This window comes from Fringilla coelebs, assembly GCF_963513975.1.
Source record: "Fringilla coelebs genome assembly, chromosome: 6".
NCBI classification, from domain to species: Eukaryota; Metazoa; Chordata; class Aves; order Passeriformes; family Fringillidae; genus Fringilla; species Fringilla coelebs.
The window spans coordinates 52,216,835-52,232,108 of record NC_140034.1 but is presented as its reverse complement, the minus strand read 5'-3'; the positions used below and the strand labels follow the sequence as shown (position 1 = coordinate 52,232,108).

Here is a 15,274-nt window from a genome sequence, read left to right as displayed (position 1 = left end):
CGGAGTTTACTCCATTTGATGAGATAAGGTGGCTGCTAACAAAGTTTGCAAGGGAAGAATTTTGGTCTGTCCCAGGACTGCCATTCTAGCTTCGCATGAGTAGGATTGAACACAGTGAGAAATGATTCATCTTGACCACTAAAGACAACATAACTGAAGTGTTTTATGTAATTGTGTTTATTTTATTTCACATATTACCCATGGAGAACAGCTGATACATTCTCTATATCTTTCACCAGTCTGGAATGCAAGATAAAAAAAGGTATGGAAAAAGAGTTAACGTTTGACATTCACGATATGAAAAATAGAGGGGATACAATGTTTTAAAATGCCCTTATGCAATATATATATATATATATATATAAACCGTATAAAAATAAAATATATTTTTTCCAAAAAAAGACATGGCACAGAACAATCTTAAATACCAATGCATATCTCGTGATCCACACACACCGCACTTATAATTAACAAAAACCACGTACAATTGCACTTTTCCTCTCTGTGACGTTCAAGTATATCGCAGTCCCCGCAGGGACTAGTGAGTGTCCGATTCCCTGCCGGGTGCACATAACGCAGAGGGTAGAGAAGACGTGGGCGGCCTGTCCTTGCCCACGGCTGACGCGCACCCTCCAACCCTCGGGGGCAGAGGGCGAGGCCGGGGCCGGTCGCCCACCGGCGGGTCCCCCCCTGAGCATCGCCTCCTCGGGGCGGCCGGGCGCGGGAGGGCGGCCAGGGCCGCCCAGCCCCCCGGGAGCAGCGGCGGCGCCTTCGCGTCGCGGGCGGCGGCGGCTGCGGGAGCCGGCGGTGCCCGGCCCGGGGAGGGCCAGAGTCCGTGGCGGGCGGGGGGCGCAGCTCCCCCCGGAGGGCGCGCCGGGGTCCCGCCCGGGCGGGCGCTCTCCGCGAATCCTGGCGGATCTCAGCCCGTGCCTCAGTCCGTCCGTCGAGGCGGCCTCGGCCGGGTCTTGCGGCGCTTCAGACTCCGAGGAAGGCGGCGAGGGGCTGCGCCCGGCGCGTCCGTGGGCGCCGCCCGGAGCTGGGGGAGCGCGCTGGGCTGCGGCGCTCGGGCAGGGAGCGCCGCCGGCGGCCGTAGCCCTGGGGGCTGATCTTGTTTGCGGGGGCGGCATCGTTCCTATCGTTGACGGCCGCCCTGTGGAGCTCGTCGACCAGCCAATGCACCGTGCACGTCCCGAAGCGGCACGCCTTTGTTTGGAAGTGGGGGAATCTGTTAATGCTCTGGCGGTAGCGCTTGACGCGGATGTGAGCATCCTCCCGGTTGCTGCAGGAAGAGAGAGAGCGGGCATGAGAAGAGCGCGGTGGGGGCCCGGAGGAGGGGAGCCGGTGGGCGAGGGAAGGGGAGGGTCTGCAGGCCAGGGAGCCCTCAGGCTGGAGACGGGCTCGTCCCGACGGTGCCCAGCTGCCCCCCAGCAGTCCTGGCTGTGCCCTCCGCGGGAGCGCGGAGCGGAGCCTGCCGCCCATGCGAGGAGAGGCCCCGCCAGTTTACGGCTGTTACTTTTTCCTAAGCATCCAGGGCTCAAGTTACTATTTATATCTACTTTCGCAGCAAAGGCGCTACTATCTCCCGCCAGCGGGGAAAGGAAGGCGGGAGGCTGCTTTCAGCGCGATGGGCAGCCCGGGCAGGACCTGCCTCTGGGGCGGGGAGGATCGACAGCAAGAATAACCCTGAACACCCGGAAACCAGGGGACCCCGAAACTTTCCACTGCCTCGAGCAAGTGCCCGAGCCCAGGAAGGGCTGGAATTTACCTGGGAGGCGAGACTCGGGAATCCTCCTTCACGTCCTGGGTGCGTATGAGAGGCAGCACGTCGGCGGCTGCCCCCAGCCCTCGGAGCAAGCCCGCAGGCTTCACGTCCCGCTTGGCTCGGCTTAGTGCCCATTTCGTCCATCTGAAAGAGCACAAGGGAAGAGGAGAGCCTGTTATCGCAAGTCTGCATGGCGGGAGCCAAACCAAATAGATTCGAGGGGCGAAAATCTTTGCCAGCGCCGAGATTTTTTCCTTTTTTTTTTTTTTTTTTTTTCCTTCTCCTCCCCCCAATGTTTCCTGAAAGGGCACGAGGTCTTTAAGGAGCTGAGCAATTCCTGCAGGGAATCCAGTGCCTCTGCCCGCTGCCGGAGCCAGGCGCGGGGGCTCGGCAGCTACACGCGCGGCGCGGGGCGCTGGCAGGAGGGCGCGCTCCGATACTCACTTTCTTTTGAACTCTGTCGCTACGTCCACCCTTGCAGCATCCACCCCGAAGAAGGTCACAGAGCCGAGATAGAGCAGGGCTACGTGAACTAGTTTCATTCTGGCTGGGCTCCTGCTGGAAGGAAAAGAGAAGAACTATAAGCATGCTTGCTAATAAAAGTCAAGTAAGGACTGTCCTTTATTCCTGGTGATTCCAGAGAGCTCCTTCCCTCGCAGAGCCCCCGGGCTACCGGGGACTTTGTGTCTGATATGAACCAGAAGCTAATATTTGCTCAACAACTTATCACAGAGTAAATAACAGAGCCTCCAAAGTTTACGTTTCTCGAGAGTTTAGCTGCAGAGGCGGCTGAAAACCAGCAGGATTTCCAGAATACCCCCAGCGGCTTGCACTAGGATTTAGCAAACCCATAAGATCAGAGAGAGTTGGCTATCGGACGCATCGTTTCCAAACTCCAGCAAGTGTTTTGCTGCCGGGAAGTTTATTCCCTGATAGCTCCTCTTCCCACTTCACACGCAGAACCAGCTAGGTCTGGATCTTATGTTGTAAACTGCAGCTGATGCCAAGAGCCAGTGCAAGACTCCACAGCATAACTCCAAACTCTTCAAAACAGTCCAAATTTAGTAGAGTTTTACTTGCATTCCACTTTCCCTGAATCGTTTGTTGTTGCCAAGGACGGGAAAAAAAAATAGTTCTTACCTGACAGTGAGGATAATCCACTGAGACAAATGTTTTTGTAGTAGCGATCCGAGCTTGCAGGGTTTCCTGAGGAGCGAGACCTCCTCCTTTGTGTGTGTGTGTGTGTGAAGTAATCACTGCCGAGCTCTGCGCTCCACTGCTCGCTTTTATAGAGCAGCGCTGAGAAGTGGGTGGACCTTGGCGTGGCTGGGCGAGCTCTCTTTTGGCACCCCCCCACCCCCACATTTCAACCACATTTCAAAAACTCCTTAAGCATTCTGACCTGGATTGGGGGCAACACTGGGGGGGGGGGGGGGGGGTATAAGAGGATTATTGAAAATTAACTTAAACAACCCCCTTGGTATTTTGTTAATTATAACGGCAGCTTTTAGGATTCTGAGTCATGGCACAACTTGCAAGATCCGATGAGCCCCTCAGCCTGTTTTACTGGGGACAGGGGTTTTAACCGCCAAAATATAATTATATTTGTGCTGCCTGTAGGATAATTTCTCATTCTAGATATCTTAGCCTCAGGTGGGTGAAAGCAGAGGAGTGGAAATCAGATTCAATCCATTCCAAAATCGATGAAAATCCATCAAATATCAAAGCTCCAAAATAAACCCATATTTGGACAACGTGAATTTATAATGAGTAACTGGAATGACAGCCTTCTTTACATTAGTAATGAGGTGGCAAATCGGGCATCGTTAATATTTATGACTTAACTCGGGTGCATTTTTTATCTAACAAAATGAATTTGATTTATTTGATCGATTAAAGTAGATCACGATTCAAATGGTTTTGGCAGATGAAGGTTAGAGTCCAGTTCCGTGCCTTGGAACAGAGCAAGTGGCTTTGCTTTGGGGCAAACACGGAGTCACTGAAACGCCTGGTGTTACGGGCGCTGGGAAGATCCGCCGTGCCTTGTGCTATTCCCAATCCGCAAACCTCACGGATTTACTTCCCGGTCAGAAAGCCGAACCAGTGCAGGATCGGGATCTCTAACAGCATTCTCTCGGCTGGCCAGCAGCAAAACCTTAGTCTGACCACCTTATTGTTGGGTTTTTTACAGTCTTTAACGTCTTTGCTCCGTGACGCTTCAGAAATGCAGAGGTCCGGCTTTGCAGGGGGTGCTGGAAGCCAGCAGCGGATGGACCGTGCCTCCGCTGACTTGTCGCAGTGCAAATTCGGCGGCACCGAGGGAAATGCCCCAGGAGATCTGCGCCCAGGGTCCCCTGGCCAACGAGAGACGCTCGGCAGGAAGGAATGAGCTGGTGAGATGTTTCTCTCGCATCTTGCCCCAAGCAAAGTGTTTCAAAAGTCAGGTGAGTGAGTGTGTGCTCGTGACTCTGTGCCTTTCTAGATAACCGCGGTGTATAACAACACCCCGGAGAGGTATGTGCAGGGGGATGACGGAAACTTTCCTGTGCACGGCTCACTCGGTCTAGGGTACTCTCTCCCTCCCTCCCCTCGCTCGCCAGCGGCGTCCAGACATCTGGAGCCTTCTGTCTCCGGCATCTACCTGTGCGGGGCAGGCTGGCCCGGGAGCTGCCACCACCCGGCCGGCTGGGAGAGTCAGCACTGCCTGTCGCTGCTCCCCATCGCATCAGCCGGCCGCCCCTCTGCCCCGAGCCCCCTGCGCGGCTCCGCGGGGCGAGGCCCGTTCCCCCGGCCCGGAGGCGGCCGCCGGGCAAGCCCGGATCCGCAGCCCGCCGCACCTGCCCGGCCGAGAGCGGGGCGGGACGCGGCGGCGGCCCCGGAGCGCCGGCCGCCCCGGGCTCAACCCCCGTCCCTTCCGCCCGCAGCTCCGCGGAGCCGCAGCCCCGCTGCCCGCGCCTCGGACCGCGCTCCGGAGCACAGACGGGCAGAGAGAGAGGCTGGGGGGGGGAAACACAGCGGGGAAGAAATGGGAAAATAAGTGGTCTAGGACGGGACCGTATCATGTCCGGAGCTGCACGACTGCATCAGCCCGCGGCGGCTGGATATTAGAGACCTCATGAGGCAGCTCAAGCTCGTGCGAGTTCAAGCATTTCCTTGATTAGCAGAAGTTGAAACTGAATCTAACTTTTTCCGAATGAGAAGGCAGGATTTTATGTGATAAGCATTGCTTTGACTCAAATTAAGTCTCCCATTCCAGTAAAAAAAAAAACCAAAAAACCCCACACGTTTCCTCAAATGCTGGAAAACCCCTCATTAAAATCTTTGGCTTAAACGGGAAGTGTATTTTGTATACTCTGACACAAACAATGCAGAAAAAAAAAACTACGTTGATTTAGGAATAGTAATGACAGTAATAACACAACTCTCATGTTTCTTCCATACTGACTGTAACTATCATCTCAGTGATACAAAATTACTTCATGTAAATTCATGAGGTGGCAAACTCTGACACATAAATGATCAGTTTGTTGATGACGTGATTTGTGAAAGGGCGTCAGCAGGTAAAGCTGGTTCAAATCTACCACAAAACATCATGTTCTTTGTTCAGATGCTCATTTTGTTCTTTCTATGAACTTGCATTCTCATGCAGTTTGGAAATGAGCAACAGTCACTGAATTGGTACTGTGATGTAACAGTGACCAATTTTTAAAAAATTATGCCATAAATAGTTATTCCCTTAAAAAAAAAAAAAAAACAACACAACCAAAAACCAACCAAAAAACCCCCAGTTTCACAGAATGTTCCATAGCAATATCATTCACAAGCTGTGAGTCTGAGGCAATGCCAAGCAGTTCAGCCAGACCAGTGTGTGATGTGAAGTGCAGGGTCTCCCGGATGCTGCCTCACCCATGGTGGGAAGCTGGCCTGGAGGAGCAGCCATCTCCTGTTTACTGCTTATCTTGGGTGTACCATTCAACCTCTTGGTGTTCCCATAGAGAAGACCTTACAACAAGTATCTGTTCTGGCAGGGACATGGTGGAGATGAGTTGCTGTTTATAGAGCATTTTATTCAGGCTGAGATTTATTTGAAATTAAAAGGTCTAAAACCTGTGGGTAGCAATGGGGAATCAGTGTGAGGCAAATATTCTGTGCTGATTATGGAAGAGAACTGTTGTTTGAAGCCAGTGGAAGTGCCTTTGCATGTTTCACTTTGTTTAAACAAATTGTTCTGAATTCATATGCCATGAGTATGAATAGACCTGATTGTATTTCAGGCTGCGTGAAATCAGCAGAAAGATAATACTAATAGAAGAATGGCACACCCTGAAGGATCTAAAACCTCAGTCAAGCTCCACACAGAAAAACCTTACTGTTAGTGCCTGCACTCAGCCAGTTCTCTCCATGCCAAGAGCACAGTGACAAAGGGCTGATTCCATTTCGGTAGTCCCGCTGGAGGTGCTCTGGTGAGCCTTTGTCTGACAGGTTGGAGTACACCAAACAAAACCTCCGAAGTGAGTGGGGGATGTCTGTTGGTAGGGGAAATCTGGTCAGGGTCATGGCTGCCCCCCTGTTCTGGCATGGGTTGGCAGAGTCTGAATTCCCTGTTTCCTGAAGGAGGAGTGAAGTGTAGAAGGTATTGTGAACGTTCACACCTTGTTGTTGCCAAGGGCACAATGTAAGAGTGGTAACGTTATCCCTTGAGTGCTTTCAGACTCTTGGAGAGGCTGCAGCCTTGCAATTCTTCCCCTGGGATAGATACATGACTAGGGGCTTGTGGAGACCTGTGCCTCGGTGTCCTCTGTGAGCCCCTGCTTCTCCTGTGAGGAGCTAGGCCACCCTGCTGCAAGAGAGGGAATAAAGGCTTGGTGGTCTGGATGAGCATTCAGTTTCACTTTTCATTAGAATTTAGGTGAACAAACACTGTGTCTACTCCACTTCTTCATTTGTCCTGTAAGAACATAAGATTGGTCTATACTTAAGGGAAGTTGCCCAGAGAAGTTGTGGATGCCACATCCCTGGAAGTGTTTGTGGTGTGGTTGGATGGGTCTGAGGAACCTGGTCCAGTGGCATGTGTCCCTGCTTGTAGCAAGGGGTTTGGAACAGGATGATCTTTAAGCTCCCTCCTGACCCAAACCATTCTGCGATTCTGTGAAATAAATAAGCTCAACTGAACTTCCTATTTCTTATTTAAGATGTGCCACTTCTTATAAACTTTATAAAATTTGGCTGTATTGATCTAGATGGCAGAAGGAACAAGGCTGTAAAGTGAGCACTAGCAGTACTGGGAAATCACTAAATAAACATCTTGCTCTTGAACATTTATTTATTGCTCTTGAGCATTTATTAATGCTCTGGGAAAGGTGTGAGTGATTCTCTCCTGCTAGAGGTGCTGTGAGGTACTGCTAGAAGAGCAGTGAGATTTTACTATTGAGATTTGTTTTATCAGTGTAGATATTATAACTCCAAGGACCCATTTCAGCTCCAAATTAGGTAATTTCTTAGTGTCTTTAAACTTTCCCTCTAGATTTAGCTGTACAGAACATTATCCTTTGTTTTTGTGAACTGTTGTATCCTGCAACCAAAATGCCTATGCACAACTTAACAAAGTCCTACCTAACTCCTATCTAGAAGTGACTAACCCCATAGAGTGCATCTCTTTCTCAAAAAGTATGGCCAATCTTTTTGATGTATATATTACACATTTTTCTTTACTCCTAAACAAGGAAATGTATTAGGATTGGATCTTTACACATGTCATTTGCTTCAAAACAGCTAAATCACGAAGCTGAGGACTCCGAGGAGATGTCAACCTCTGCCCTCCACTGAGAAGGCACAAGCGGGAACACTGCTTGAAGCTTCCTGACCAATTTGCATCTCGCTTATCAGCAAGACACGGCATCACTATGTACAATCTAAGAGGTGCAAGACCGGCGTGTTGAAAGCAGAAATGTCTCTGAGACCACTTATGACTGTCTGCTGGGTCCCTCGTCAGGAGCGAATCCAGTTTGCTGCACTTCCACACCCAGCCTGGCACCCACGACTGCTCCGCGCTGGACTGCAACCCACGTCCTCCGCGCTGGTTCTTCTCTCTGTGCTGTCAAACGGGATGTGCATAGAAGCTTATCAGAGTGGTTTTTGCAGGCTCCGCCAGCTACCCAAGCGCTGTACTGGCCGCTCCTTTATCCTCAGCATCTCCGTGACTGCTGTAAAAGTCCACCGAGCTTTCGAGGGCCACGGTCCAAACGGTGCCTGTCTCATCTGCCCGTTATAAACAGCACCAGCGCAGCTCCCGGCGGGGCTCGCTGGGCGCCCCGGCGGCCACCGCCCGTGCCCGGGCCGGCACGTCCGAGGCCACGCGGGTCACGCCGAGGCACGGCTGACCAGTGCCCTGCCAGGCTCGGCCCCGGCGCCGCCACCCGGGGCAGCACAGCCCGCTCCGGGCCGTGGGTGCTGCTGTGAGGGGGCCGGGGCCGGGACCTCCGCGCCGACCCACGGCACCGCTACAGAGCCCAGCGCGGCCGCGGCACGGCTGCCTCCGCGGCGGCACGTCCCGCACACCCCGGACAAAACGTGACCGGGACACATTCTGGACGTGCAATCCCCGATTCCCCGGGCCGGGCTGGCGGGGCCGCCGTTCTCTCGCCGCCGGCTTCCATTTCCGCGGAGCCTCGGTGAGGGCGATGCCCGGCCCCGGCAGCTCCTCGCGGGAGCGGCGAGGTGCAGCCCCGCTCAAACACTTGGGTCTCCCCGGGCATGCAGAGCGCTCCGACCCGCCGCGAGTGTCTTTTGGAAGGAGAACGAGCTCCGGAGCCGCTGCCCCCCGGGCGGCCACCGCACAGGGGGAGGCTGCCGGGAGACAAAGCCCCGCTCGGGCGGGGCGCGGACCTCCCCCGCCGGACCCTCCCCGCCCGCGGTGGGCTGCGAGGGGAGGCCGCGGCGCTGGCAACGGCGTCCCAGCACGGCGGTCGGCCCGGGGCAGCGGCACTGCGGGACAGCCGGGCCGGGCCGCCCCAGCCCCCGCCCAGCCCCGGGGTCACGGCGAGCGGTCCGGGCGGCGCGCAGGCGCACGGCGTGCCCGCGCCTCCAACATGGCTGAGGTGGTGCCGTTCCTCCTGCGGCGGGCGCGGAGCGGAGGATGCTGAGCCTGCCCCGAGCCGCCGCCGCAGCCGCTGGGGTGGTGAGGCCGAGGCGCGCCCCGCGCAGCCATGGCCAGGCTGGCCGACTACTTCATCGTGGTGGGCTATGACCACGAGAAGACAGGTAGGTGTGGCTGCGCGCAGCGCTGCCCCGCCGTGCCTGGCCGCTCCCCGCGCTCCTGCCCGGCCCCGGCCCCCGCCCGCCTCCGGCCGGGCCGCGGGAGGAGGAGACTGCGGCGCACACGGGGCGCGCGTCCGGCCGGGGGAGGAGGGGGTGAGGGCAGCGGGGCGAGCCAAGGGTTAATTCCCCTTTCCCGAGCGGGGAAGCGGAGGGGCTCTTGCGCCGCTCGCCCGGGGCAGCCCCGGCGCGCCCCGCCCGCCGGGAGCGGCTGCGGCTCCTTCCCCAAAGCGCGGGCAGGTTCAAACGGGGCCCGCGGCCGTGCCGGGCCCGGCGGCCGGAGGCGCGGGGCAGGGCCGGAGCCGCCGGTCCCCACCTGTGTCCCGCAGGCTGGGGCGCGACAGCCGCGCCTCCCGGGAGAACAAAGGCTGCGTTCGGCCGGCAGCGGGGTTTGCCCGTCTCGCCGCTCATCCATCGCCTGTTGAGCGGTGCCGCGTGTCCCCCGGGCGATGGAATGGGTGCTCTTCCTAAAGCCTCGGGATACGTCCCGTCTGCTGGGGGAAAGGGAAGTGGTGTTATCTGCTGTCGTTTTGTGGGCAAAGAGAGAGTGGTTTGTGTTACGTAACTCTCCGTTATGGTACCAGCTTTGTTGCTGCAGAGATCTCAAATCAGTGTTCAAACTGACTGGAAAACGAAGTGATTGTCAACTGGAATGTGTTTGTGCTGCGTATTTCAGAGCGCTCCTTTGAATGTATGTTGTTAATAAACAATATTTTAAACAGTCGAATGTTCCCTAATTTATTTGACTATGCATAAACCAAACAACACTCAAGTTTGTTACTCAGAGTAATTCTTTGAAGTAGCAATTGCGTGTAGTCTGTATCTGTTCATTCAAAAAGTGCAGCTAATAAACTCGGAGTATGGAATTTTTTAAAAAGAAATATAAGTTTTAGAGAAACCGTTTTATTTGCGTGTTTAAAGCTGCGGTGTCTGACAAATTTCTGCTAAGGGTCTCTTGTATTTTACTATTCTGCAATTGTTATTCCATTAATTACATCCTGGTTACCCCTCCCACCCCATTTGGTAACAGGTCTGTCCTAATTGTACTGTCAAAATCAAGCCATGTGAAATGGGAAGTATTTTATTTTAAAAATAAAGACCTTTCCTTTTGCCTCTCTCCTTTTTGGAACATTTTCCCTGACAAAGTAGATAGAACCCAAATCAAAACAAAGAAGCAACCAAAAAACCCAGATGCGCTTTTAAGAAGACAAATCAAATAGGCTGCTTACTTCATTGAAGTGAAATTACAGATTGCATTGGAAAGCTTTATTTCTGTAAAATGTCTTCATCTGTAGCATTTAAGTATGTGTTTAACTTCCCATACATAAATTGTTTCATGAAGTTTGGTGGAATTGCTTGCCTGGGTGAAATTGAGCAGATTCAGAAATAACTCCTGAACCTTAATTTAAAAAGGTCATGCCCAGAAAGTAATTGTTTAGACTTTATTATTTAAATTACTTGTTGCTACTTTAATGCTTCATAAGAAAAATGCTTGAAGGAACAACATTCTGTTGAAGACTAGGCATGCATTGTTTTCCAAATTCCTTTACCCCCACATGCAATCCCATAATACATGGAGTACTGACCTTTATTTTTCTTATAAAACTGTAGTTTTTTGATGCATTTATTATGCTTCCTTCTATATGAAAAGCAGGGACAAGCATTTCTAGGATTTTAGACTAGCTACCCTTGAAGCTTTTATATTTTTAAGTATGTTCCTTTTTTTCTTTCCTATTTGTTTTTCATCTGCAGCTACCTTCGGCCTGGTTTTAAAGTGCTTGATTTTAATGTTGAGTGTAATTATGTTTTGTAGTGTTTTTTTTCTTTTTTTTTTTCCCAGGCATAATCTGTGGAATAGCTTTGTGTAAACAAGCAAACAAAACTGCTGTACCCTTCCCCCCAACCTGTGTGTCAGCAGCATTTGGATGATAAACACTTGTGGTTTATAGGGAAAGGTGTTTATAGTAGTGACTGCTCTCCCAGGAAAGCCCCACTGGGTCTGCTGGCTCTCCTCACTGCTTATACGGATTTATTTACATATACCAATATCTTACCCCTGAAAATGTGGTAAAGGTGCTGATTGTCTGGCTTTACTCAAAAAACATTAGCTGTAAATATCTAAAATGCAATGTTTATGCAGTTTAGGAGCAGATTTGTAGGTTTGTCTTGTTTTGGAACAACTTTGTAACTGATGCTACAAGTTTTTATCCAGCATAGTCTTCAGGGGAAGTGAAGGGTATCATTGTCCTCAAGTAAACCTGAGAATGTGTCCTTTGGGAATCAAGCATGTGAAAGTCCATTCCTGTTCTGGTCTAGGCCTGTGTGAATTGATGTTACAGCAGTCCTGGTGCAGCTATTCCTATTGTGCTAAATCTTCCTTTGGATCCAGCTCACTTTAGGATGCTGACCCATCCCAAAGACCTTTCTTGCTGGGTGTGTTACCTGTGTTGCTGTATTGTCCTTGAATTACTTTCTTGCTAATTTTTCAAACACTGTTGGCTCACCAGGATGTCAGATGAATGCCAGTACTGGCATAAAGGAAGGTCAGGAGTATACTGAAAGACAGATCAATGCACCCTGAATTTACATCAGCCCAAATGTTCCTAGAGCCTTGGGCACAAAGATGTTAGTGAGGTGCCTTAGTGTCCTACATGCTCCAAGGAAACTGATGGGAGCCCTTGGATAATTTGCCTAACAGGCAGTTCATTCATGCTTGGCAGGTTGCACAGAGGCTCTGCCTGAGTGGAGAATGTGCTTTGCTGTTGACAAGTGTCAGAGGAGTTGCAGGCACTTAGGAGCTGAGAAGTCTTTGTGTTGTTGAGGCTGACCTGATTCACCCAGCCTTTTCTGTCTTTCAGGTACACTGGTCTGTATTCCCACTTAGGTTGCTCAGTCTGTGTCTCGCCATAAAACTAAGCTTCAGTGGATCATAGTTTTAATGGCTGTTGTGTATTTTAGGCACTCATTCTGAGCCACTGCTCAGAACTGCAGCAGCAGTAGCTGCTGTCAGAAGCGCACGTTAAGCGTCCTGACAGAGTTATAGAAAGCAGATTTATAAATCCCCCAGCTTTACTAAACCCTTTTCTTTTTTTTTTTGTTCTAACAGTGATACTTTTGCAGGGTAAAGCAATCAACCTTGGTGTATTTTGCCTTCAGCTGAACCTTGGCTGAGGTAGATAACCACATTTTCCCCCAGCATATCAGCGCAATATAAAGCTGTTACATAACTGGCTGCAAAAGGCACTTACAGAAGTCTCTGAAAGGAGCAAAGTTGCTACCAAATGTAGGCATTCTGGGGTAACAGCTAGGGAGAAATCCCAGCAGGCCTTACTGTTCATGCATTTGATTGTTTCGTGGATTTTGAAGTGTGTTTGATGTGCTTCACCGAAAAATTCTCATTTAATGTGTCTGAATAATGGAATGTGGATGGGATTAGGAAGAACACAGATGTTTGCAAAGATCACAGAAGGGCATGAGAAGATGCTTTTTTTTGTTTTGTTTGGTTTTGGTTTTGCTGGCATAAGCCCTAATCATGAATCTGTCCTTAGAATTTACATACAATGCTCCTTGGAAAACGTAAAAGAGAGACTATTCTGTGTCTTCCTTGGCTCAGCAGCTGAAAGGTAAGGATAAAGAAGAGAGGATCCAAAGACTGGATTTGATTAACTTTCCCATACACGTGTAGCAGCTTTCCTGTAGGATGCTGTTTTGTACACAGAAGTGAAAGGAGAGAACCTGTGAGGTGGAGCAGGATGTTTTCTGTGAGGTTTGGTCGCTCTAAGAGGTCAGAGGAATGATTTGTTCTTGATTCTGTGTGCAGATGCAATGTGTAGGACAGAAGGCTTCCAACAGTATAGCAGTTTTATTTGGCTGTTGTCACAACTGATAAATGCTGGTATAACATGTGTAGGCTCTGTTGTGGTTGTTTCTGTTCTGATTTTTATCAACTCCTCTTCAGGGAAGCCTTTATTGTGTAACACAGCTTTGTATCTCCGAGGATTTTGAAACAAGACAAGTGATTGTTGATGGAGTGGGAGAAATTTCTAAATGGGGTTGTCTGATTCTTTTATTTTTTTTCCCTGTGAGCAGATTTTGCCTGTGAAGAATATAATATCATGAGGATTTTCTGGTGTATTTGCTGTATATTCACAGTTGGGCATTTCACTGAGCTAGTGTGTGTATAAGGAGTGGATGATTGCTTGATGCCATGGCATGCAATCTCTGTAAAACAAAATGTAGAAAAATAAGGGAATAAAGCTGTTACTTCAGTGGCTTTCTTATCTGTGCTGCAGCTAAATTTGATTCAAATGCAATCCAGGGAAATCTCAAAGGGATTAAAAAAGCAACAAAAACTAAATCCTTCTTATTGTGGCAGGGGAATTCTTGTAGCTGCAGTGGAATGAAGCATCAGGAGCAGTGCTGGAAGTGGAGCAGGATGCAGGAGTGTGCTGCTGTGGGTACTGCTAGGAGATGGCTTTAGGTGGCTGTGGCTGGGTCGGGCATGGCACCCCAAATACTTGTAAACAAATTAGTCCCTCCAGTCAATGAAATGATCTCTTCCTCCAAACCTTGTGCTTTACTTTTCAAATACAACAGATTCCACAATACTGTGCTGAAACAGAATGAGGAAGAAATATTTCCATTGCACGTAGTTTTGTTTGTTTTGATTGTGGTTGTGTTTGTTTCTTTGTTTCTTTCTTTGTTTGTTTGGGTTTTTTGTTTTTGTTTTTGTGAGATAAAACTCTCTTGAAAGTCTGCTTGGAGGGCCCCCAGTATTTTTTGGTAGCATGTATTCCTAAAAGATATCCAAGCAGTTTCTCCTAGTACATAATGTTGACATAAAAAGAAAAAAATTGGTTTATGGATTTATCATTTTGGAGGAATCTTAAAATCAACAGAGATCATGGAGATCTTCTTTCCCTCACATGTCTGTAATGAATATTTCTAAAGAACTTGGATTTCAGACTCTTTACTCATTCAGTCTTGCCACTATAATAACAACATCAATAAAAAGACTTATTTTTCAGCCTTTCATTTTAAACTAAAATATTCCTGGAGGCTGGCTTTTTTCTCTGTAAGTTATCTTCATTTGTTCTGAAATATGAGGACACAGATTATGTTGAGGGAAGTAGCATTTCCTATCTTTGTGACTAAAGTGCAGTCAAGGAACTCTCTCTTCCCTGTTCTGTCCTGGATTAACTTTGTGGATTACCTGACAAAAAGACACTTTTCCTGCTGCCTGTTCATGGCAAACAGTTTGTTGTGCAAGCCTGAATACTGTGTAAGCCCTGGCCTTCTATAACCACAACCATATTTTTCAGTGGAGGGACAATGAGACTGACATTTAACATCTCCAATGCCCCAAACATAACAGTCTTGTCTTGTAACAGTGAGGCAGAGAATTACACTGCTGTGGTAGTTCTCTGACATCAATTTAAAGTACCAACTACCTCCCCAGTTACTGGTGCTCACAAAGGAAAACCACAGTCACTGTGGAGTCATTTGTAAAATGTGTAACAGCAGATTCTCAGTTCAGCCTTGATAACTGTCAGTGAAAGTTGTATCCTGCAAATATCTGCTGGTGAGTAGGAGGTTTTCCTTTGGTTCATCTCTCATCTTACTCCTCTTTGCAATAGCATGAGACTTTCAGGCTCCTTGATTCTATAGTGAAAAAAATTATTTCTAACAATAACATTATCAGTATTGATGAGATAAATTTTCTTCTGCTCGGCGTTTTGGGAATTGTGTTCCATTTATATGTGTTTGTTGAAATAAATTACTCCTGTGGTGTCAGTGGTATGTTCTGAAGTCAAGGACAATCCAATTAGTGTTGATTGGGATTTGGCAGCTAAATCCCTGCTCATTGAGCCAAGAACATGCTGGTTGTTGCTTATCTGCTAGTGACTAGATAGATCCTGATTTCATGTCTCTGATGTTTACAGTTCTCAGTTTTCAATCTTCTGCAGATTGAATATTGGGAAAAAATTCAATCATTGAACAGAGCTTGAATTCTTTGTTTCCTTTCTGGTAGTGTTGTGTTCTAGGTGTCAAAGGAACCACAACATTTCCACTGAGCTGGACGTGGGTGACGGGCTGTCACTGCTGCAGCCAGAACCAGCACTCGGTGACAGTACGGTCTGGGGTTGCCTGTAGCTGTTGTGGAGGAAAGCTGAGAGACAGAAAAAACAAACTCATCAT

At 49.5% G+C, this 15,274-nt stretch overlaps 2 protein-coding genes across 9 annotated transcripts in view; one reads left to right on the top strand and one right to left on the bottom strand.

Moving 5' to 3' along the window:
- Positions 1-244: 244 nt before the first annotated feature.
- On the bottom strand, positions 245-3,007 carry ADM (adrenomedullin). Of its 2 annotated transcripts, none has more exons than XM_084207589.1 (4): positions 2,903-3,007; positions 2,207-2,320; positions 1,766-1,906; positions 245-1,279 (listed from the first exon to the last, which is right to left on the bottom strand). In XM_084207589.1, exons 2-4 carry the CDS (start codon positions 2,302-2,304, stop codon positions 976-978), a joined length of 543 nt encoding a protein of 180 aa, XP_084063715.1. In that variant the 5' UTR covers positions 2,305-2,320; positions 2,903-3,007; the 3' UTR covers positions 245-975. The 2 variants fall into 2 exon arrangements, with proteins under 2 accessions (XP_084063715.1, XP_084063716.1); XM_084207590.1 differs by having other exon boundaries at positions 2,207-2,317; positions 2,903-3,005.
- A 5,524-nt stretch (positions 3,008-8,531) lies between these two features.
- The window catches only part of SBF2 (SET binding factor 2), a 230,431-nt gene continuing 223,688 nt past the window's right edge, over positions 8,532-15,274 (top strand). For all 7 annotated transcript variants that reach the window (XM_084208186.1, XM_084208185.1, XM_084208181.1 and 4 more), the window contains exon 1: positions 8,532-9,022. In XM_084208186.1, the coding sequence (XP_084064312.1) occupies positions 8,968-9,022 (55 nt within the window). In that variant the 5' untranslated portion in view covers positions 8,532-8,967. The remainder of the gene's footprint in view (positions 9,023-15,274) is intronic.

Coding starts and splice junctions, on each gene's coding strand:
- ADM (XM_084207589.1), bottom strand. CDS start 2,304: ATGAAACTAGTTCACGTAGCCCTGCTCTATCTCGGCTCTGTGACCTTC. Junction 1,907..2,206: donor GCGACAGAGTTCAAAAGAAA/GTGAGTATCGGA, acceptor GTGCTCTTTCAG/ATGGACGAAATGGGCACTAA. Junction 1,280..1,765: donor TCCCGAGTCTCGCCTCCCAG/GTAAATTCCAGC, acceptor CTCTTCCTGCAG/CAACCGGGAGGATGCTCACA.